The following is a 24,647-nucleotide window of genomic DNA, read 5'->3' on the forward strand; positions in this document are numbered from 1 at the left end:
TGGTACTAAATGTCACCCAATTCTCTGTTTAGAACACCTCCCGCACTCTCCCCAATGTCTCTAATGACCTGCTCCATCCCTGTTTCTCCTCCTGCCCCAGGCCCCTCCTCCGAGCCTTCGGTGGTGGAGTCTAAAGACCGCAAGGCCAACGCCCACCTCATCCTCAAACTGATGTGTGACAGCATGGTTCTCCGGCCACACCTCCGCGAGCTGCTCTCCGCCAAGTAAAGACTCATTGTTGTTTTTTTCTTCTTTCTTTAAAAAATGGAAGGAGAGTTCCGTTCTTCTTTTGTCTATGATAGAGGCAGGTGTGATTTGAAGGGGAGATTTTGATGAGATTGAGAGACAAGGCCAGTGGGTCTGGGCAAGCCTTTTTAATTTTATAACACAGTAATGCCTTGTTTCATTAAAATACTGAACTAAACTATTGCTCTCAAGCTCAAAAGATGCTTTCTCTTGTTTGACCCCCTCCCCCCTTTCTGTTGCTGTTCTAAACTCTGTGTGTTTGACAGGGATGCCCGTGGAATGACCCCATTCATGCTGGCAGTCAGCGGGAGAGCTTACCCAGCTGCCATTACTGTTCTGGAGGCTGCGCAGAAAATGGCCAAGGGTACGTCACTCACTACACCGTTCATGTCTTTGGTTGAGAAAGAGGAGACTTTGGCAGTGCTACTAATGGATATAAACGCTGACAAGCTGATGTAAAGACATCTGAAGTCATTCATTTATACACGAAGGGATTTATATATGTGCTGTGTTTAAGGAGAGCAGAATAAATACAAAAAATGGGGAGATACTACCAAAATCCAGATTTTAATATTCCGTTGCAAAACCTGTTGTGTAGTGGGAGAACCCGGCATGACTGAGAAGGTGGATGCAGACTCTGCGTTCATGGAGATGATTTGTCCCTCGGGGACCAACCCTGACGACTCTCCTCTCTACGTCCTCTGCTGCAACGACACCTGCAGCTTCACCTGGACAGGAGCTGAACACATCAACCAGGTGAGGGACACACACACACCAAGTGGGTCACTTGGGAGGACAATGCAACACGCACAACAAATGAGTCAGCCGTTCACACTGGTTTGCCTTTTCACAGATGGGAATCTTTGCTGACCATTTACTCTCTCTGTCCCATCTAGGATATCTTTGAGTGCCGGACCTGCGGCCTGTTGGAGTCTCTCTGCTGCTGCACTGAGTGCGCCAGGGTGTGTCACAAAGGACACGACTGCAAGTATGTACTTCACTCGCCATCCTGGTGTTAGTGGATTTTATTACTTACGTCCTGGTTTTATACTGTTGTAATGTAATGCATCACTGAATCTGATACAGATGATTTGCACCAGGCCTTTAATGTAAATGTTAATGTCTTTCTCCCCAGACTCAAGAGGACCTCTCCCACTGCTTACTGTGACTGCTGGGAGAAGTGTAAGTGTAAGACGCTGATTGCTGGACAGAAAGCTGCTCGCCTGGACCTGCTGTACAGACTGCTCACCACCACTAACCTGGTCACCAGTCCAAACAGCCGGTAAACACACACAACGACTGACTGTAGGCCGTGTTTTGTGTTCGTTGTTAACACATATTGTTTTTAAATCCAATGTTGGATCTCTTCATTCAATCTGGGGCTTTAGTAACGTGTTTTTCCTTTCCTCTCTGGCTGGCCAACAGGGGGGAGCATATCCTTCTGTTCCTGGTGCAGACTGTTGCTAGGCAGAGTGTGGAGCACTGCCAGTACCGGCCCCCTCGCATCAGAGAGGACAGGAACCGCAAGGCTGCCAATGCAGAAGGTGGGTGGAGGTTTACTAATGTTGCCAGGCCTGGTTTCACTTCAAGCAACACTGAAAGTCTAGCATGATGGCTCAATGTTTATTTTCATTCGCATCAATTCTCTATTCTAATAGTTTGTTGTCCTCCCTGTGTGTCAGACTCTGACATGCCGGACCATGACCTGGAACCTCCACGCTTCGCCCAGCTGGCCCTGGAGAGGGTGCTGCAGGACTGGAATGCTCTCAAGTCCATGATAATGTTCGGATCCCAGGAGAATAAAGACCCGTGAGTTCTCTAGCCCTGCCTGCCTTCACCAGCTCAGTGTCACCTCTCAAACCTCTCTCTGTCCATCCCCCCCAACCTCTTCCTTTTTATCCCGCCATCCCTCCAACCTCTTTCTGTCCATCCCTCCAACCACTGTCTGTCCATCCCTCCAACCTTTCTTTGTCCAATCTATACTTCCATTACCTTAACTATTTTAGACAGCTGAAGCAAGCACGCACATATTCTTCAGGAAATGTACCATATCGGATGAGCAGCTGTTTTACCAGGTACGAGTCCTCTTAGCAGTGTCACATTTATAACTCTGGCTTCCTGGTTGTGTTGTGCGTTCTAGGCTGAGTGCCAGCAGCCGTATCGCCCATCTCCTTCCAGAGGAGCAGGTGTACCTGAACCAGCAGAGTGGCACCATCCGCCTGGACTGCTTCACACACTGCCTCATTGTCAAGTGTGCCCCTGACATTACAGTAAGTCGGGTCAGTCTAACCCCCCTTAAATTACTCAGAGCTTCTGGAGTCAGTCAACCACAGTTGTAACACCTCCAGGACGCACCACCCATCTTCTGTTGCAAGTCCTCTCTCTGGGTCGGATTCTCACACAGATTAAGCCTAGTCCTGGACTCCACCTATTTTTTTTTGAGAATTTAATTTGGGCCAGAGAAACTTGCCCAGAGGGTACACCACCTCCTATCTATGTGGCAAGTGCAACATTACCCCTCTAGGTGTTCTAACTATGTGGAGTAAACCTTGAAGGTGGTCCGTGTGCGTTAGGTAACTGTCTCTGGATCTTCTCTGTTGTCTCCTGTAGTTTATTGACACCCTGCTGGGGACCTTGGTGAAGGAGCTGCAGAACAAGTACACTCCTGGCCGGAGAGAGGAGGCCATCGTCGTCACCAGGAGGTTCCTGCGCTCCGTGGCCAGGGTGTTTGTCATCCTCAGCGTCGAGATGGCCTCGTCCAAAAAGAAAAAGTATGACTGCCAAATCCAGATTGATCTCCATTTTCCTGTTGTACAGGCTAGTCCTTTAGTCTAGCTGGTTTTAAAGGACTGGACTAGTTCTTTTGTAGATTTAAACAGATTGTATTTGTCTTGTACTGCTCCCCACTCCTAGGTGAATATAAACATAGCAGCAAGGACTGATTTGATACTTCCAGTTGTTTACATCTAATCTCCTTTCTCGTTGTTTCTTCCAGTAACTTCATCCCCCAGCCCATTGGGAAGTGCAGGCGTGTGTTCCAGGCCCTGCTGCCCTATGCGGTGGAGGAGCTGTGCAACGTGGCGGAGTCTCTCATCGTGCCTGTGAGGATGGGCATCGCCCGGCCCACCGCCCCCTTCACCCTGGCCAGCACCAGCATCGACGCCGTGCAGGGCAGCGAGGAACTCTTCTCTGTGGAACCCTTGCCACCGAGACCCTCCCCAGACCAGTCCAGCAAGTGAGTGGTTTTACTCTGTGTTCGCACAGACCGACATGCAGACCGTGTTCCCCAGCTCTGTTGATTTGGAGGTCTTTGTGACCTTCCTCTGGGGAAAATATATCTTGGGAAACACTTCTGCCATGTATAAATTGGTTTAAAGTGGCTTGGATTTAAACATTGGCATTGTTAACTCAAATGGTTTTGTTTGCCTGTATGTGTCAGTTCTAGTCAGACTGCATCGTCCTACATCATCAGGAACCCCCAGCCTCGCCGCAGCAGCCAGTCCCAGCCGGTCAGAGGGAGAGACGAGGAGCAGGATGACATTGTGTCTGCTGACGTTGAAGAGGTGAAGAGTCTCACTAGAAAAGGAACATATCACTTGGGGGGGGGGCGGCGTGAAATCAGGGTTGCTGTCAGTTTAATTGGAATTTCAGTTTACTTCTGAAATAGACTGAATTGAAATGGAATTGAGCCCAACACTTGATTGTCATGTGCTTTCTCTGTACTGATTCCCAGCTGTCTACCTCTGTCTGTGGCAGGTAGAGGTTGTCGAGGGCGTTGCCGGGGAGGAGGATCACCATGAAGACCAGGAGGAACAGGGAGAGGAGAACGCTGAGGCAGAGGGACAGCATGATGAACATGATGAGGATGGTGAGAACTTAGGCTGGACTCCATCTTTTTTCTACCACTAATGTGGTAGAATTTTACAATCTTTCTACAAATGATTAACGATGATGATGATGGCGGTTGAAGAGGGTGATGTCCTTTCCTCTCTAGGAAGCGACATGGAGTTGGATCTGCTGGCTGCCGCGGAGACGGAGAGTGACAGCGAGAGTAACCATAGCAACCAGGACAATGCCAGCGGTCGGAGGAGTGTTGTCACCGCAGCAACTGCCGGCTCCGAAGCAGGTATTATAATTCACACCATTCTTTTGTTTTCACATTTTAGATTAAGTCCTCGTCATTTTAGTTGAATTGAAATTCCTGGGTAATTTTCTTCTGTAATGTGGCCACTGGCCAGCCACCCGTCTAAATGACCTCATTTAACCTCTCTGGGCTAGGCACCCTAGTCAACAGCCAGTCGAATCACGTGGTGCGAAATACAAATACCTCAAAAATGCTATAACTTCAATTTCTCAAACATATGACTATTTTACACCATTTTAAAGACAAGACTCTCATTAATCTAACCACACTGTCCGATTTCAAAAAGGCTTTACAGCGAAAGCAAAACATTAGATTATGTCAGGAGAGTACCCTGCCAAAAATAATCACACAGCCATTTTCAAAGCAAGCATATATGTCACAAAAACCAAAACCACAGCTAAATGCAGCACTAACCTTTGATCTTCATCAGATGACACTCCTAGGACATTATGTTATACAATACATGCATGTTTTGTTCAATCAAGTTCATATTTTTATCAAAAAACAGCTTTTTACATTAGCATGTGATGTTCAGAACTAGCATACCCACCGAACACTTCCGGTGAATTTACTAAATTACTCATGATAAACGTTCACAAAAAAACATCATTATTTTAAGAATTATAGATACAGAACTCCTTTATGCAAACGCTATGTCAGATTTTAAAATAGCTTTTCGGCGAAAGCACATTTTGCAATATTCTGAGTACATAGCTCGGCCATCACAGGCTAGCTAATTTGACATCCACCAAGTTTGGGGCTCATTAAACTCAGAATTACTATTAGAAAAATTGGATTACCTTTGCTGTTCTTCGTCAGAATGCACTCCCAGGACTTAGCGATAATATTCCAACCGGGCAACGTTGTATTCATTCAAAGATTGAAAGAAAAAAAATTGATAAGTCTCGTGACCGCGCATCTCAGTCTCACTCTCCCCAGGCTGACCACTTACAAACTCTTGTCCTATACTTTGCCCAGAGACAGCAGACATCCCATTCCACTTTCTGGCGGCTTTAGAGAGCCAATGGAAGCCTTAGAAAGTGTCACGTTACAGCACAGATGCTGTATTTTCGATAGAGATGCAACAGAAGGACAACAAATTGTCAGACAGGGCACTTCCTGTATGGAATCTTCTCAGGTTTTGGCCTGCCATATGAGTTCTGTTATACTCAGACACCATTCAAACAGTTTTAGAAACTTTAAAGTGTTTTCTATCCAAATCTACTAATTATATGCATATTCTCGTTTCTGGGCAAGAGTAGTAACCAGTTTTTAAATCTGGTACGTTTTTTTATCCGGCCGTGAAAATACTGCCCCCTAGCCCAGACAGGTTAACGATCCTACCTGGGTTCTAGAGACTGCTAAATGGAAATCGCTTTCTGCCTCACCACCCTCTTTAATATTCAGTTGCTGTTCAGGCTAACAAATGTATTTTTCTGTCACATTATCACCAGTCTTGACTGGTCGTCACACCAGCCAGTAAAAGGGAAGAGGCCCTTTTGATACATTGTTCTTACCACTGTTGACAACATGGCTTAAGACTGCAGACAAACTAGTCTACTACTAGGGCTTATTACTCCATGAGTATCATTACTCAATACTCAATGTATTTCATTTGCAGGAAGTAGAATGTCCCTGGCTTTTCAAAGTGTTGGTATGGGCTGTTTTTTACTACAATGCATAATATGTCAGGGATAGAGTGACATTTTTGAGGTGCACACATAGCTTATCCTAAGGAGTTCTCACAGCATTGCCCTCCTCCATCCTTACACATCACCATGGTTCTCATCAACTAATAATGTCTTACTCCCAAGTCTAACTGTCTTGTTGGCGTTTCCCCTTGAATAACAAACTAATCACTATCTTTAGTCTTGCTAACTGGTGTGGGGTTCCTCCCTGGTGTCCATCTCCATTTTGCCTTTCATTCTTTGTTTGTGGTTGCAATTGCTTTTGAAATGGCAGGAAATATTTATAATTATGGTGTCTTTTCCCCTCAGACACTAAGATCACTCAAAAATAAGACAAACAATAGAAATAAAAACCTATGATGGAACCTATGCCTGTGATCGATCTGGATTTAGCTCATCAGATTGGATTAAATGCATAGCTGGAAACAGAATGAATAAAACAAGAGTCCCCATTAAAGTCAATGATTAGTCTGTTCTCTTCATTCTATTTCTATGCTGTTATTCCTATCCTATAGGCGAAATCAGAACTTTCGAAAAAACTGCGCCCTGGTGTAACTGGTACTTTAGCCTAATTTGAACAAGAAGCAGCGTTGTTTGAGCTGAGTTGAGCCTCTTAATGTAGCATGGTAGCTAGCTATCAGTGGTGATATCTGGTCTTGTGGTGGTGTGGAACACTAACCTGCACTCCTGCTACCTGGCAAGGTGAGCAGCTGCTCAAACTCATCTCTCCTCTGTTTCCCCATCCTCTATCTCCTCTTCCTCTATTTCCCCATCCCTCCTCTCCTCCTGTCCCCCTTCCTCTTCCCATCCCTCTCCTCCAAGGTGCCAGCAGTGTCCCTGCCTTCTTTTCAGAGGACGACTCCCAGTCCAACGACTCGAGCGACTCGGACAGCAGCAGCAGCCAGAGCGACGACGTGGACCAGGAGACCTTCCTATTGGACGAGCCCTTGGAGAGGACCACCACCGCCTCGCACGTCAACAGTGCTGCCCAGGCGCCACGCTCCATGCAGTGGGCCGTACGCAACACCCCCAGCCAGAGAGCCACGGGCAGCGCCCCCTCCAGCTCCTCCACCCCTGCTGGTCAGTACTAATACTACTACATGCACAATCTAGGCCGTACGCACCAGCACTCTCATATTGACACATCCAAGATGGACTGCATTTAGGACAGTCTTGCAATGATTTAAAATATCCTTTGTCATTCTATCGCAAGAGCATATTGGACTGAGTCAGTGGGATGTTTTTTGGTGTCATGTTCTGCTGGGTACTATGTTGGTGAGGTCTGTCTGTGCTGACGCTCATGTCTCTGCCCAGCAGCGAGCTCCACAGGTCTGATCTACATCGACCCGTCCAACCTGCGGCGCAGCAGCGCCATCAGCACCAGCGCGGCCGCTGCGGCTGCAGCTCTGGAGGCCTCCAACTCATCCAGCTACCTGACGTCAGCCTCCAGTTTAGCCCGGGCCTACAGCATCGTCATCAGACAGATCTCTGACCTGATGAGCCTCATCCCCAAGTACAACCACCTGGTCTACTCCCAGTACCCTGCTGCAGTCAAACTCACCTACCAGGACGCTGTCAACCTGCAGGTGACACAGACCCACACACAGATCACATTGCGGGGCGGCAGGTAGCCTAGTGGTTAGAGCGTTGGACTAGTAACCGAAAGGTTGCAAGATCGAATCCCCGAGCTGACAAGGTAAAAATCTGTTGTTCTGCCCCTGAACAAGGCAGTTAACCCACTGTTCCTAGGCCGTCATTGAAAATAAGAATTTGTTCTTAACTGACTTGCCTAGTTAATGCAATTTTTTAAAAACCTTTATTTATGTTACCTTCCAATGGTCACATGTTAGTGTCAAAGTGTTTCTGGAAGTATTTTATAGGGTAATTATTCTGTTGTACCTATGGGATAAGAAGCAATACAGACACCTTCCTGAATAAATTGAATCAAACTGTTTTGATGAGATGCACATTTTGACTTTAACACTACACAAGTGTTATTGACGTGACTGAAACAACCTTCTCTGTGGGTTAAACCACCAGAACTTTGTTGAGGAGAAGCTGATCCCTACGTGGAACTGGATGGTGTCCATCATGGACTCTACAGAGGCTCAGCTGCGTTACGGCTCGGCCCTGTCCTCAGCAGGCGACCCCGGACACCCATCCCACCCCCTCCACGCCTCGCAGCACTCTGCCCGCAGGGAGCGCATGACTGCCCGCGAGGAAGCCAGCCTCCGCACCTTGGAAGGACGCAGGTCTGGGTAAAATAAGTATAACCCAAAATAGGAGAATCGAATGCTTAATTGGCAATCAGCAGTGTTTCATAGGCCCCCACTAGTTTGCAATTGTTTATGGATTATATTTCAAGTCACTATCTGTGCTGACGTGTGTTTCTTCCTCCCAGACGTGCGGCCACTCTGCTGACAGTGCGTCAGGGGATGATGTCAGCGCGGGGAGACTTCCTGAACTACGCCCTGTCTCTGATGCGTTCCCATAATGACGAGCACTCTGACGTTCTGCCTGTGCTGGATGTGTGTTCTCTCAAACACGTGGCCTACGTCTTCCAGGCCCTCATCTACTGGATCAAAGCCATGAACCAGCAGACAACTCTGGACACAACACAGATGGACCGCAAGAGGTACTGACTCCCCTGGAATAGATGGACATGTTTACACTGACTCTTTCTCTACTGTCTTTTCTCCATTCCTCCATGGTTCCTCACCTCTGACCTTGGCTTCTTCTGCAATGCTTTTTGAGAAGGACATGAGGAATCAAGGAAAGCCTAATTGAGAAGGAGCCACTGACTCACATTAGAAAATGACCCGTATGTCAATGACCCGCGTGTGATTTAACTCTATTCGTTTACCCCACAGGAGCCGAGAGATTCTGGAACTGGGACTGGACAATGAAGATTCTGAACATGAGAATGACGAGGACACCAATCAAAGTATTCAAATTATGAATGATATGCTTTGATATTTGTATGTTCTATTTGAAGTGTTATCATACAGGTGTCTTAACCTATTATTTTTCATCTCAGTTTGATTGAAAGCCGTTTTAAGAGTGAGTTACTAGTCCATTGCTATATGGAGCACTGTTGGGTTGTTTTCTGGTATTGGAAGGGAGACAAGCCAGAAGAAAGACAGTTGGGTAGAAACGAGGCAAAAAGTAGAGGGCAGCTCTCAACGGTATAGTTAAGATTAGACAAACACTTTTGCCCATTTTGAGTCACTTAAATCTGACAAACGACACTTAAACTGTTAGCTCAATCAGCCACCTTTAGTCACTGTTAGTGAATATACAGTGTTGTGAAAAAGTATTTGCCCCTTTTCTAATTTTCTCTGCTTTTGCATATTTTTGATACTGAATGTTGTCAGATCTTCAACCAAAATCTAATATTAGATAAAGGGTACCTGAGTAAACAAATAACACAATTACATACTTATTTTATAAACAAAAAGTTATGGAAAACCCAATGCCCTTGTGTGAAAAAGTAAGTGCCCCCTTACACTCAATAACTAGTTGTGCCACCATTCACTGAAATGACTCCAAACAAACACTTCCTGTAGTTGTTGATCAGTCTCTCACGTCGCTGTGGAGGAATTTTGTCACACTCTTCCATGCAGAACTGCTTTATTAACTCAGTTACATTTGTGGGTTTTAAAGCATGCACTGCTCGTTTCAAGTCCTGCCGCAACAACTCAATTGGGATTAGGTCTGGACATTGACTATACCATGTATTCCCAAACTGGAGTATGTGCAATGCCATCAGGGGTACGCCAAATAAAAGTGATTTCACACCAAAAAATATATAAATTCTTCACATTTTCAAACAGTATATTTTATATTAAAAGGAAAGGAGGACCAAGGCACTCTTCATATAATTGATTAAATTATCTTTATTAGTATGGCATGTTCAATAGAAACAATGTTTTAAAAAATCCGACGCGTTTCGGCTGCTTGGCCTTCGTCAGGGAGTACAAAGAAATAATACAATGTTCTCTTTTTAACAGCTTTTCCAATTAACCCTAATTTGAAGAGGGAGTGGTTAAAATTGATTGGACATGCCTAGTAAGCAATACTATACTCACTTTAAAGTGAAATACTGTAGCTATGTTATCATAAAAATTTAACTCCAAGCTAGAAGTATCAGAACACTTAGAAAGGTAGTTCTAACCTTAAATATGGCTGGGAGAAGTGTCAAGAATAAGAAAGCAATATATTCCATAGTACACTAGAACACAGCAAAACATGAACAACAAGAGTCTAAACATAGCTGAGGGCAATTGAGCAAAATGTCCACTAGATGACAGCAAATGGACCCATCACAACCCTACAGGTAGGGTGAGAAATCCATATCTTCATTTAAACCCGGGTATTTAGTGGCCTGTAGTTTGTAAATCCAATAACTTTCCCTTTGGTTTAACTGTTTAAGACGGTCCCCTTTTCTAATAGAGGCCAGAACATGATCAGTACCCATAGCTTGTAGGGAGGCAGGGTTGCCATGGTGTAAGGACTTGTAGTGCCTTGCCATGGGGTAGTCTTCATTGCCTACCCGTATGGCGTACTTGTGTTCCGCTAGGCGATCTTGTGTTCCGCTAGTCAAATAATTAACATCCAATCACATTAACCATTACTCTCTCGCAGGAAACCTTCTCTTGCGCAGACATTTAGAAATGAAACATGGCAATTTGAAAACTAAGCCAATTTTTTTTTGAGCGAGAATAAAGACGACTTTCGAGTAGTAAGACATGTATAAAATCAACATATACCATTAATAAGAAGGTGCTAGAAGCGTCTTATATGGTGAGCTACTGCAAACCCCATACTATTGTGGAGGACTTAATTATTCCTGCTGCTGGCTGGGACAATGCTGGGGGAAAAGGCCTAAAAAAAACTATACAGACAATATCTTCATCAAACACTTTTTCACGACGCATCAGTGACATGGCAGGAGATGTTTTGAAACAATTACTCCTTCGTATACAAGCCAGTGAATTATATGCGTTACAGCTGGATGAGTCAACAGGCGTGGCGGGCCTGGCTCAGCTCCTGGTATATGTCCGTTACGTTTATGGGGGGTCAGTTAAGGAAGACATCCTCTTCTGCAAACTACTGGAAACCAGGACAACATGAGAGGATATTTTTAAGGTACTGGACAACTTTTTGACATCAAATGGACTTTGGTGGTCAAGATGTGTTGGTATCTGTACAGATGACGCAAAATCCATGACAGGGAGACATAGTGGAGTGGTAATGTGCGGGCGAAGCAGTTGCTCCAGACGCCACTTGGGTACACTGCAGCATCCACCAAGAGGCTCTTGCTACCAAGGGAATGCCTGAATGCTTGAAATATGTTTTGGACACTACAGTGAAAATGGTTAACTTTGTTAAAGCAAGGCCCCTGAACTCGTGTATTTTCTGCATTATGAAATGATATGGGCAGTGACCATGTAACGCTTTTACAACATACAGAAGTGCGCTGGTTATCAAGGGGGAAAGTATTGACACGTTTTTTTGGAATTTAGAGACGAGCTTAAAGTTTTATTTACTGACCATAATTTTCACTTGTCTGACCGCTTGCATGATGCCAGTTGTGTTAGAAATTCGTCATATCTGGGTAATGTTTTTTTCTTGCCTGAATGATCTGAATCTAGGATTACAGGGACTCGCCACAACTACGTATATTCAATGTGCTGGACAAAATTGAGGCTATGATTTAGAAGTTCGAGCTCTCTTCTGTCTGCATTAACAAGGACAACACACAGGTCTTTCCATCATTGTATGAGGTTTTTTTGTGTGCAAATGAACTCAAGCTTACGGAAAATGTCAAATGTGATATAGTGAATCACCTGAGTGAGCTGGGTGCCCAATTACGCAAGTACTTTCCCGAAATGGACGACTCAAACAACTGGATTCGTTATCCCTTTCATGCCCTGCCTCCAGTCCACTTACCGATATCTGAACAAGAGAACCTCATCGAAATTGCAACAAGCGATTCTGTGAAAATGTAATTTAATCAGAAGTCACTGAATAGGGCTGCGCTCAGTTTCTTGCCTTGGCAAATCGCGCTGTTAAGACACTGATGCCCTTTGCAACCATGTACCTCTGTGAGAGTGGATTCTCGGCCCTCACTAGCTTAAACTAAATACAGGCACAGTGTGGAAGATGATTTAAGACTGCAATGTTGGATTGTATTGGAGAGAGTCAGAGTTATGTGCATCCTTTCAAGCACACACTTCTCATTAACCTGTGGTGAGTTAGTCACAGTTTTTAATGAATAAGGTTTTATACGTAAGATGGTTAAATAAAGAGAAATGATTTGTGCCCTGGTCCTATAAGAGCTCTGTCGCAACCCGGCTAGTGGGAAGTGACAAACTGACTCTTATGTTTAATCAATGTATTGTATAGTGTGTGTGTGTGTGGCAATGATGGCAAAAAAACATTTGAGTGCCCTGACCCTGGTGCTAGAGGGGGTACGCAGCTGGAGGTTGAATGTTTGAAGGGGTACGGGACTATAAAAAGTTTGGGAACCACTGGACTAGACCATTCCAAAACTTAAAATGTGTTGCTTTTTTGCCATTTTCATGTAGACATGATATAATATAATACATAAATAAAAATCAATTTAGTGTCAAATAAATGAAACATGTTCAATTTGGTTTAAATAATGCAAAAACAGTGTTGGAGAAGAAAGTAAAAGTGCAATATGTGCCATGTAAAAAAGCTAATGTTTAAGTTCCTTGCTCAGAACATGAGAACATATGAAAGCTGGTGGTTCCTTTTAACATGAGTCTTCAATATTCCCAGTTAAGAAGTTTTAGGTTCTTGTTATTATAGGACTATTTCTCTCTATACCATTTGTATTTCATATACCTTTGACTATTGGATGTTCTTATAGGCACTATAGTATTGCCAGCCTAACCTCGGGAGTTGATAGGCTTGAAGTCATGAACTGCGCTGTGCTTCAAGCATTGCGAAGAGCTGCTGGCAAACACAGGAAAGTGCTGTTTGAATGAATGCTTATGAGCCTGCTGCTGCCTACCACCGCTCAGACTGCTCTATCAAACCATAGACTTAATTATAATAACACACAGAAAAACGAGCCTCAGGTCATTAATATGGTCAATGATGTTTATGGTTAGGTACATTGGTGCAACAACAGTTCTTTTTTTCGCAAATGCGCTTGTTAAATCATCACCTGTTTGGCGAAGTAGGCTGTGATTCGATGATAAATTAACTGGCACCGGATCGATTATTTGCAACGCAGGACAAGCTAGTTAAACTAGTAATATTGTCAACCATGTGTAGTTAACTAGTGCTTGTTAAGATTGATTGTTTTGTTTTTATAAGATAAGGTTAATGCTAGCTAGCAACTTACCTTGGCTTCATGCTGCACTCACGTAACAGGTGGTCAGCCTGCCACAGTCTCCTCGTGGACTACAATGTAATCGGCGTCCATAAATGCGGATTTACCGGAAAAAACAAAAAATAATCATTTTTTCTTTTTTCTTTTATATATATTTTTTTTTTTAGATTTTTTTTTTTAATGAAAACTTGAAATCGGCCCTAATTAATTGGCCATGCCGATTTTTAATTGGTATACCTCTAATCTAAATATTATGTGTGAAATGCTTGATAGTGTATGTGATGTAAACAGAGGTCTACTTTCTTGGGGGCCTGAATATTGACTGGTTTTCATCAAGCTGCCTGCTCAAGAGGAAGCTTCTTATTGTAACCAGTGCCTGTAATCTGGTTCAGGTTATTAATCAACCTACCAGGGTGTTTACAAACACTACAGGAACACAATCATCCACATGTATCATTCACATTTTTACTAATGCTGTAGAACTTTGTTCTAAAGCTATATCTGTACCCATTGGATGCAGTGATCACAATATTGTGGCTATATCCAGGAAAGCCAAAGCTCCAACAGCTGGGCCTAAAATAGTGTGTAAGAGATCATACAAAAGATTTTCCTGTGATTCTTATGTGGAGGATGTTAAAAATATTTGTTGGTCTGATGTGATTAATGAGGCGCATCCAGATGCTGCACTTGATGAATTTATTATATTGCTGCTTCCAATTATTGATAAACATGCACCTGTTAAGAAACTGACTGTTAGAACTGTTAAGGCTCTAAGAATTGAGGTATTGAAAAACTGTTTGAAAGAGATGGGGCAAAAGGAGTGGCTAATAAGTCTAACTGTACATCTGACTGGCTTACTTACTGCAAATTGAGAAATTGTGACTGAACTCAACAAAAATAAACTTTATTATGAAGCCAAGCTCAATGATATAAAGAATGATGGGAAAACTTTGGAGTACTTTTAAATTTTAATTATGGTCAGAAAGACATTCGACTCCATCTTTCATCGAATCAGATGGCTTATTCATCACAAAACCATTTGATGTTGCCAATCATTTTTGGCAAAATGGGCAAACTTAGGCAGGAAGTGCCCACGTCAAACAGTGAGCAATTATATTCATGCATAAAAAAAACAAATGATGAAAGAAAAGCAGTGCAGTTTTGAATTTTGTAAAGTTAGTTTGGGAGAGGTGGAATGATTTTTTTTTTTAATGATCCTTAATGACAAACCTCCTGGCATTGACAACTTAGATGGAAAGCTACTGAGGATGGTAGGAGTGGCTATAGTCATATTTTAAATCTGAGCCTAGAGGATAATCTTTGTCCTCAGGCCTGGAGGGAAGCCAAAGTACTTACGCTACCCAAGAGTGGTGAAGCGGCCTTTACTGGTTCTAACAGCAGACCTATAAGCTTGCTGCCAGCTCTTAGCAAACTTGGAAAAAATTGTGTTTGACCAAATAAAATGCTATTTCGCTGTAAACAAATTAACAGACTTTCAGCATGCTTCTAGAGAAGGGCACTCAACGTGTACTGCACTGATGCTTGGTTGAAAGAAACTGATAAGAAGATTGTGGGAGCTGTACTATTAGATTTCAGTGTAGCCTTTGATATTATTGACCATAACCTGTTGAAAAACTTAAGTGCTATGGCTTTTCAACCTCTGTCATATTGTGGATTCAGAGCAATCTATCTAATAGAACTCAAAGGGTGTTCTTTAATGGAAGCGTCTGTCAAACATGTGGTGTACCACAGGGCAGCTCTCTAGGCCCTCTACTCTTTTCTATTTTTATCAATTACCTGCCACTGGCATTAAACAAAGATATGTGTCCATGTATGCTGATGATTCAACCATATACACATCAGCAACCACAGCTAATGAAGTCACTGAAACCCTTAACAAAGAGTTGCAGTCTGTTTTGGAATGGGTGGCCAGTAATAAACTGGTCCTTAACATCTCTAAAACTAAGAGCATTGTATTTGGTACAAATCATTCCTTAAGTGCTATACCTCAGTTGAATCTGGTAATGAATGGTGTGGTTGTTGAACAAATTGAGGAGACTAAATTACTTGGCGTTACATGAGATTGTAAACTGTCATGGTCAAAACGTATCGATTCAATGGTTGCAAAGATGTGGGGAGGTCTAGCCGTAATAGAGATGCTCTGCATTTTTGACACCACACTCCAAAAATCAAGTTCTGCAGGCTCTAGTTTTGTCTAATCTTGATTATTGTCCAGTCGTGTGGTCCTGTGATGCAAGGAAAGACCTAGTTAAGCTGCAGCTGTTCCAGAACAGAGTGGCACATTTTGCTCTTAAATGGAGTCAGATGGCTGATATATAAATACTATGCATGCCAGTCTCTCTTGGCTAAGAGTTGAGGAGAGGCTGACTGCATCATTTCTTTTCATAAGAACCATGTTGAAAATCCCAAATTGTTTGCGTAGTCAATTTACACACAGCTCTGATGCGCACACACATACCCCACCAGACATGCCACCAGGGGTCTTTTCATAGTGCCCAAATTCAAGAAAACGTACAGTATTATATAGAGCCCTTATTGCATGGAACTTCTTTCCATCTCATATTGCTCAAATAAACAGCACACCTGGTTTTAAAACGCAGATAAAGCAACACCTCGCAGAAAAACGCCTCTCCCCTATTTGACCTAGATAGTTAGTTTGATATGTTGGCTACGTGTGCCTTTTTAAAAATGTATGTAGTTCTGTCCCTGAGCTGTTCTTGTCTAATGATGTTCTTCTGTATTATGTCATTCTGTATTATGTTTCATGTTTTGTGTGGACCACAGGAAGAGTAGCTGCTGTTTTTGCAACAGCTAATGGGGGATCCTAATAAAATACCAAATACCATCACGGTCACCTAATCATCCCCAGCTTACAATTGGCTCATTCACCCCCCTCCCCTGTAACTATTCCCCAGGTCGTTGCTGTAAATGAGAATGTGTTCAGTCAACTTACCTGGTAAAATAAGGGTTAAATAACAAATAAACATGCTTGACCATTGGTTAAAGTTCTTACTGTGGAATGCAATGTTTGGTTTTTGCCAGGCATAATGGGACCCATGTCATCCAAAAAGTTATACTTTTGACTCATCTGTCCATAGAACATTCATTCTTCAGGTGCTTTTTGGCAAAATTGAGCCAACTTTTTTTCCCATTATGTCTGGCGAAAACCAAACACTGCATTCCACAGTAAGAAACTCCTACCAACGGTCAAGCATGGTGATGGTTTGGGGATGCTTTTGCTGCCTCAGGACCCGGATGACTTGTCTTAATTACATCTAGACGTTCCGCTAGCGGAACACCTGCTCCAATATCCAATGATAGGCGTGGCGCGAATTACAAATTCCTCAAAAATACAAAAACTTCAATTTTTCAAACATATGACTATTTCACAGCATTTTAAAGACAAGACTCTCCTTTATCTAACCACACTGTCTGATTTCAAAAAGGCTTTACAGCGAAAGCAAAACATTAGATTATGTCAGCAGAGTACCCAGCCAGAAATAATCAGACACCCATTTTTCAAGCTAGCATATAATGTCACAAAAAACAAAACCACAGCTAAATGCAGCACTAACCTTTGTTGATCTTCATCAGATGACACACCTAGGACATTATGTTATACAATAGATGCATGTTTTGTTCAATCAAGTTCATATTTATATCAAAAACCAGCTTTTTACATTAGCATGTGACGTTCAGAACTAGCATACCCCCCGCAAACCTCCGGTGAATTTACTAAATTACTCACGATAAACGTTCACAAAAAACATAACAATTATTTTAAGAATTATAGATACAGAACTCCTTTGTGCAATCGAGGTGTCCGATTTTAAAATAGCTTTTCGGTGAAAGCACATTTTGCAATATTCTGAGTAGATAGCCCAGCCATCACGGCTAGCTATTTAGACACCCACCAAGTTTAGCCCTGACCAAAGTCAGATTTACTATTAGAAAAGTTTGATTACCTTTGGTGTTCTTCGTCAGAATGCACTCCCAGGACTGCTACTTCAATAACAAATGTTGGTTTGGTTCAAAATAATCCATTATTATATCCAAATAGCGGCGTTTTGTTCGTGCGTTCAAGACACTGTCCGAAGTGTAAATAAGGGTCACGAGCATGGCGCATTTCGTGACAAAAGATTTCTAAATATTCCATTACCGTACTTCGAAGCATGTCAACCGCTGTTTAAAATAAATTTTTATGCCATTTTTCTCGTAAAAAAGCGATAATATTCCGACCGGGAATCTGCGTTTAGGTAAACAGACGAAAGAAAATAAAGCATGGGGTCGACTCGGGCACGAGCCTGAGTCTCACAGTACTGTGACCAGCCACTATCCAAACGCGCTACTTTTTTTCAGCCAGAGCCTGCAAAGCCACGATTCAGCTTTTTGCCGCCTTCTGAGAGCCCATGGGAGCCGTAGGAAGTGTCACGTAACAGCAGAGATCCCCTGTAATGGATAGAGATAATCAAGAAGGCCAAGAAATTGTCAGACAGGGCACTTCCTGCATGGAATCTTCTCAGGTTTTGGCCTGCCAAATGAGTTCTGTTGTACTCACAGACACCATTCAAACAGTTTTAGAAACTTTGGAGTGTTTTCTATCCAAAGCTAATAATTATATGCATATTCTAGTTTCTGGGCAGGAGTAATAATCAGATTAAATCGGGTCCGTTTTTTTATCCGGCCGTGAAAACACTGCCCCCTAGCCATAACAGGTTAATAGAAGGAACCATGAATTCTGCTCTGTATCAGAGAATTCTACAGGAGAATGTCAGGCCATCTGTCTGAGTTGAAGCTGAAGCGCATCTGGGTCATGCAGCAAGAAAATGATCCAAAATACACAATCAATTCTACATGAAAATGGTTAAAAAGCAACAAATTTTGAATGGCCTAGTCAAAGTCCAGACCTAATCCCAATTGAGACGACATTGTGGCAGGACTTGAAACGAGCAGTTCATGAAGCCACAAATGTTGCTGAGTTAAAAAGGTCTGCATGCAAGAATGGGCCAAAATTCCTCCACAGTGACGTGAGTGACTTAACAACTACAGAAAGCATTTGATTGCAGTTAAAGGTGGCACAACCAGTTATTGAGTGTAAGGGGGCAATTACTTTTTCACACAGGGGAATTGGGTGTTGCATCACTTTGTTAACCAAAATGTTTACTTATTTTATTTGTAAGCTCAGGTTCCCTTTATCTAATATTAGGTTTTAGTTGAAGATCTGATAACATTCAGTAGCAAAAATAGAGAAAATCAGAAAGGGAGCAAATACTTTTTCACGTCACCGTTGGTCATGGCTCTCCAAACCTGTTCACGGAGAGCTACCCTCGTCGGTTTTCTCTCCAACCCCAGTTAAGTAACCTGATTCAGATGATCAACTAGCTAATTATTAGAATCAGGTGCGTATGATTACAGTTGCCGTGAACCTACAGGACGGTAGCTTTCCAGGAACTGTTGAAGAGCCCTGATGTAGGTGATGGGTAGTGATTTGAACTATGTATAGTTGTTTTTTGGTCAGTCTTTCCTTGTTGGCTGGTCTTTCCCAGTGGTCTTTTGCAGTGTGGAGAAATGCAGGGAAGCAGTGCTGACCTCTCTCCCTCTCAGGTTCCACGCTCCAGGATAAGGAGGATGACTCGGTCCCTGCTGAGATGGGACAGAACCACCCGTTCTTCCGGCGCTCTGACTCCATGACCTTCCTGGGCTGTATCCCCCCCAACCCCTTCGAGGTCCCCCTGGCAGAGGCCATCCCCCTGGCAGACCAGCCTCACCTCTTGCAGGTTAGCACATTTTTCATTTGCACTGGTCGTTAACAATAAAACGTCACAATACAGTGCAGAGCGTTACGGTCCAGCTCGACTAAAACCATTGACAACTACATGCTGTTTTTAAGGGATTGTAAAATAAATGTTAACTATTTGGTTTTTATATCATCACCTACTGAAGAGTATAGTCAGAACTACACAGTTTAGATTACTCCACATTTAGCTCTATCATCAGAGTTATACAGCAAGTAACTGCATGCTTGTCATGATCAGTCAACGTCAATTGATCATGTATTTTCAGATTCGTCAGGGTAGCCTATCATTTGGCATGTAGCTAGCTAAGTTTCACTTAGCTTGCTTCATCAGAGGTTAGGCTTTTGGAAGAGCTTGACATCGGCAAGTCCTTGTCAAATTGTCATTCGGACTACTGTCTTCACCTCTATAGATGCCAAGCAAATGAAACGATATAGACTTTTAGTTTATCCCCTGAAAGTTAGCTTGTTAACTAGCCATATTGATGTCATCTGTTATTGGCTAGCCAATTTGACATGGTCCATAAATCATGTCTGTTAGCAGCAATTGTGATTAAACACCAAAAAAATGTTAAAGGGTTAATGTTAGGTAACTTCACTAGGTAGGCCTACGTTGGTTGGAGAAAAAAGTACATAAGGTCTACTTACCACTATGTTTAGCCAAGTGTACAAAGTTTGTACCTGTGGCTTGCAAAGTAAGTCATTATCAGCTAACAATAGGCTTACATCGGCAAATGCGCCCTTCTGCTGCTTGACAGGCAGAGCCCACAAAGGATGGGAAATTAACCGAAACCTCTCATACTTATCAGGTATAGTTCACTTCTAATTCAATTATCCAATTAATGGTGGCTAATATTGAGATATTGTGAGTCTACCTTCACGTATCTGAAATTACATGTTCAATTGATGTTTACCGATCATGACAAGCATGCAGTTACTTGCTGTATAACGCTGACAGAGCGAAATGTGGAATAATCTGAACTGTGTAGTTCTGACTATACTCTTCAAGAGGTGATGATATTAAAACCAAATAGTTATAACATTTATTTAACAACCCCTTAAACGGATTTTAGTTGTCAATGGTTTTAGTGGAGCTGGGGGTCTCCTTGCCCCCCAGCAGGCAAATCGAACGTTCGGAACCTTGATGTAACATTTGATTGGTAACTACCTATAAGAGAGATTCAAATAACAAAGTGGAATTCAAGTGACATGTGCAGGTGAAGTCCTAACGGGCTCCCAAAACAGCCTGTGTTACGACAGTAATTATGTTAAAACACAGCTATAGAGCTTCTTTGCCTACTTATACCTTTATGGAGCAAGCTGTGCAATCTAGTCTAGAAGTCAATAAATCCACCACTACCAATACGTTGCTAATCTGTTTTTTACTTTGTTACAATAATATGACACTGCAACTTATTTTACATTTTTCTACCTCCCAGCCCAATGCAAGGAAGGAGGATCTGTTTGGCCGTCCTAGTCAGGGCCTGTACTCGTCCTCGTACACAGCAAGCAAAGGCCTGGCCGAGGCCACCCTGGACCGCAGCTGCCTGGAGGTTAACATGGGCTCCTCTCAGGTATACATAACGCACTGCCCGCCCTGACAACACACCAGCCCTGCTCTAATACGCTTATCATGCATCCTTCCTTTATCCCTCATCCCTTCAATCAACATGCATCCTTTCCTCATCCCCCCCCTTCCCTGCTTTCTTGAAAGAATCACTGGTCTAACATGACTGGATTGGTGAAAGCAATGCAATCTGGAAAGCTTGCTAACGCCAATCCATGTTAGATCAGTGATTAGTACTTCATGGAAGGAAAAAGAGGAAGGAGAGATGCATCAAATTATTGGTGCAGGGCCACGGTCTTCACAGTACATTTCCATCCTAAAACAAAAACATTCATTATAGCACCATTCATTATAACCACAGCTGTGTTGTCCCCATGGATCCCACAGATCCTACCCACCAAGATGTCCTACTCAGCCAACCTGAAGAACGTGATGAGTATGGAGACTAGTCAGCGCGGCCGAGAGGACCAGCCCATGGACCAGGAGCTAGTGGCTCCAAAGCCAGGCCCCTCACCCCACGACCTAGCTGCCCAGCTGAAGAGCAGCCTCCTGGCTGAAATAGGCCTCACTGAGAGCGATGGACCACCGCTCCCTTCCTTTAGGTATGGTACACGTGTCTTAGTGGCTAGTAAATAAATGAAAATCCCATCTAGGTTTGCTTTCTCAGTTCGCTCTCGATTTGCTTTAGTAAGGAAACAATGAATATAGTTATATAGTAAGGAAACAATGAATATAGCTTATATAAATAAAAATGTTCCCCACTCAATTCTCTCCCTCTCTTTGCCTATTACAACTGCATATGTAAATGCTCCTTACTCTCCCGTCTTTGGTATTAACAAGAACGTAACATCGTTGTGCCTTCTGTGTTCTCTAGACCCCACTGTAATATTAACCAGGAAGTATATCATCTCTGTCCTCTCCAGACCCCACTGTAGTTTTATGGGGATGGTGATCTCCCATGACATGCTGCTGGGCCGCTGGCGTCTGTCTCTGGAGCTGTTCGGACGCGTCTTCATGGAGGATGTTGGAGCAGAGCCTGGATCGGTATGCACACTCAGGGATTGGTGTTTAAACACTTATATTTACAGTATTTCTCCAACCTCAAACCATTAATACAATGAAATCCACAAAAATATACAGCTAGACACAAAAGAAAGAAAAATAGCATTATCAAGATTGGCTAGAAAGTTTGAATTGCCTGGCTGAGCTGTTGAACAGCGCATTGATCATTCAAATGGAACTGTTAAGGCTTTACCTGTGGATTATCGTGAATAACTAATGGCTATCAACCAATCAGAATCCCGGATCCAAATGTACGTTTTTATTACAGTAGACGAGTCACTAAGGCACTACAGATTTCTGTCCCCAGATCTTGACAGACAAACATGTAATAAAGAAAAGTACAATGACCAAGATGAGATCAGGACTTAAAAAACATCTGTTAAACATTAGAAACAGTTGAAGATCTAACCAGACATTTAATCCTGCCTGTCTGATCCCGTCCCCAGATCCTGACCGAGCTGGGGGGCTTTGAGGTGAAGGAGTCTAAGTTCCGCCGGGAGATGGAGAAACTCCGTAACCTCCAGTCTCGTGACCTGGCCCTGGAGGTGGACCGTGACCGTGACCAGCTGATCCAGCAGACCATGAGGCAGCTCAACACCCACTTTGGCCGGCGCTGCACCACCACACCCATGGCTGTGCACCGCGTTAAGGTCACCTTCAAAGACGAGCCGGGCGAGGGTAGTGGTGTGGCCCGTAGCTTCTACACGGCCATCGCCCTGGCCTTCCTGTCCAATGACAAGCTGCCCAACCTGGACTGTGTGCAGAGCGTCAGCAAGGGCATGCAGGCCAGCAGTACGTGTCATCACGATTACAACTCAAGTATGACATTGAGTATGAAACTACTAGCGTCAATTTATTAATTAACTCAAATGGCAGTTTAACATGGTGGTGGTGATAACTTACTACTACCACCACTCTGGGGGAAGCAAGAGGAATTTCAGAATAGAACAGAGATGTATATCTTTCCTAAAGTCTCCCTCTGTGTGTAGATCTGATGCAGCGGCTGAGGAACAGAGACCGGGAGAGGGAGCGGAGGAGTGGAGGGCTCCGAGCCGGCTCTAGGAGAGACCGAGACAGGTGAGACATACCTCCCTGCCCACCAACCCTGTGGTTGTAGTGTGTTGTGGGCTATTAGGACATGTTGCCTTTCAGAAAACATTTGACCATCTGTTAATGTGTTAGGCTGGAGTTACACAAAGCCACCTTTAAGCAAATTTAGTTGCATTTAGAGGTCGCAAGTGACGTCTCAAGCAACTTTGCTGATACACTAAGTAACTCAAACGTGATTGAAATTGTGTGCAACAGCCAATCAAATTGAAGCTGCATTGTCATATGGTTTGAGAAGTCGTAACTCACCTAATGTCATCTGCTGCAGTACATCATGATTTTACTAAATTGTTTATCCAACCGCATGGTTATTGTATAAGAATGGATTTGGACAAAATGCTGGCTGTACAATTTAGCTAGATAGTGAAAATGAAAATGTTATTTAGCTAGCTAGCAACGAGCTAACCAAGCTAGCAATGAACGAAGCTAGCTAGTGCAGTTCATGTTGGACATTTTTAGTTGAAACTGGTCTGAGAGGTCTGGGTTCACTTCAAAAATTACATTTATTGACTACCAAACCATGTACCTTAACCATGACTTCCCATAATGCCAATATTTATTTACAGCTCCCGTTTGGCTAATGTCTCTTCTACCAACCTTGATCGCGGTTCCCGCAGCACTGACAGCTGTGTTGACATGACAACTGGGTCGGAGTTCCGAACCTTCAAATGGATCATGTGCGAAGCATTCATTTTGATTGGCTGTTGCTTGCAACTAGTGCACAGAGTTGAATTTTTTGGAACTTGATGCAACCACGTTGTAGATTAATTGCTTATCAGTTGCTGGGGGTGTTACACAAAGCAATCCAAATGCAACATAGTTTGAAAGTTGTAACTATAGCCTTATACATCTCACAACTGAAAAAAAAAAATGTACACTACTGAGCTGAGCCGAGCCTAGCTGACCTGGTTACGCATCCACCATAGTTTCTGGCCTGCACTGCATTGTCTCACGTCGGATAACATGGCGGCCGTCTGCACTGATCTGTCTGATCTCGCAAACACTCATGGGATAGCTGAAAAGAAGTCCGGCTACAATATGCTGTCCTAACATTCAAAAATGTTACCAAGGTGTGACATCGTCCACTGAACCCTCTTTCATCCTCTAGTCAGTTAATCTTACCAAAAACTATAAACCTGTAGCTAATGTTTAACAAAAATGTAATGAGCAAGTCTTCACAACCTAATTCTATTTCTAGCGAAGGTGTATTGTGGTGGTAGAATCCGTATTTATGAAATTCTATATGTGTACGAACATTCCTAATCCATCCATATGAAAAGACAAGGATGCTGACACCAGTTCACACACTCAATGCTGAAAACTCCCTCTAGCTCTAGCAATGCACATGAGTTTTCATGCTATCTGTTCTGCTGTGATAAGCGCGCTGAGTTCTACAGCACAGCTGACTGCTCTCTGCAACGTTATCGTGTTGGCCAAATGTTACAAAGTAGCGAGGCACAATGGCAGCTGTCAATCAGATGCATGCAGATTTCTTAGAACAGTTCAATAACTTTGGTTCTGTACTTCATCAACAAGCTGTTAAACTAGCTACTGTGTGACCATTCAAACAAGCTGGTACTGGGCTGTTAGCTGGATCATGGTTTGCCGTAGTAGCCAGGGCGTCATAGCTACCGAGAGCGGAGCGATTTTCA

At 43.2% G+C, this 24,647-nt stretch overlaps 1 protein-coding gene across 29 annotated transcripts in view; it reads left to right on the forward strand.

Annotated features, from left to right (window-relative positions):
• Positions 1 to 24,647, forward strand: part of LOC106605530 (E3 ubiquitin-protein ligase UBR5) — a 46,633-nt gene that overhangs the window by 16,306 nt on the left and 5,680 nt on the right. For 7 of the 29 annotated variants that reach the window (XM_045718583.1, XM_045718597.1, XM_045718584.1 and 4 more), the window contains 26 exons: positions 101 to 224; positions 513 to 610; positions 845 to 1,002; positions 1,143 to 1,234; positions 1,382 to 1,528; positions 1,672 to 1,790; positions 1,905 to 2,055; positions 2,387 to 2,525; positions 2,857 to 3,017; positions 3,242 to 3,481; positions 3,686 to 3,809; positions 4,003 to 4,114; positions 4,217 to 4,372; positions 6,012 to 6,044; positions 6,901 to 7,158; positions 7,393 to 7,664; positions 8,119 to 8,336; positions 8,480 to 8,713; positions 8,949 to 9,022; positions 19,070 to 19,242; positions 20,699 to 20,833; positions 21,214 to 21,428; positions 21,750 to 21,870; positions 22,335 to 22,719; positions 22,878 to 22,965; positions 23,562 to 23,672. In XM_045718583.1, the coding sequence (XP_045574539.1) occupies positions 101 to 224; positions 513 to 610; positions 845 to 1,002; positions 1,143 to 1,234; positions 1,382 to 1,528; positions 1,672 to 1,790; positions 1,905 to 2,055; positions 2,387 to 2,525; positions 2,857 to 3,017; positions 3,242 to 3,481; positions 3,686 to 3,809; positions 4,003 to 4,114; positions 4,217 to 4,372; positions 6,012 to 6,044; positions 6,901 to 7,158; positions 7,393 to 7,664; positions 8,119 to 8,336; positions 8,480 to 8,713; positions 8,949 to 9,022; positions 19,070 to 19,242; positions 20,699 to 20,833; positions 21,214 to 21,428; positions 21,750 to 21,870; positions 22,335 to 22,719; positions 22,878 to 22,965; positions 23,562 to 23,672 (4,138 nt within the window). The remainder of the gene's footprint in view (positions 1 to 100; positions 225 to 512; positions 611 to 844; positions 1,003 to 1,142; positions 1,235 to 1,381; positions 1,529 to 1,671; positions 1,791 to 1,904; positions 2,056 to 2,386; positions 2,526 to 2,856; positions 3,018 to 3,241; positions 3,482 to 3,685; positions 3,810 to 4,002; positions 4,115 to 4,216; positions 4,373 to 6,011; positions 6,045 to 6,900; positions 7,159 to 7,392; positions 7,665 to 8,118; positions 8,337 to 8,479; positions 8,714 to 8,948; positions 9,023 to 19,069; positions 19,243 to 20,698; positions 20,834 to 21,213; positions 21,429 to 21,749; positions 21,871 to 22,334; positions 22,720 to 22,877; positions 22,966 to 23,561; positions 23,673 to 24,647) is intronic. The other 22 variants (XM_045718603.1, XM_045718604.1, XM_045718609.1 and 19 more) reach the window with 18 other exon arrangements.

Source organism: Salmo salar, chromosome ssa05 (assembly GCF_905237065.1).
Source record: "Salmo salar chromosome ssa05, Ssal_v3.1, whole genome shotgun sequence".
In the NCBI taxonomy this organism is placed as follows: Eukaryota; Metazoa; Chordata; class Actinopteri; order Salmoniformes; family Salmonidae; genus Salmo; species Salmo salar.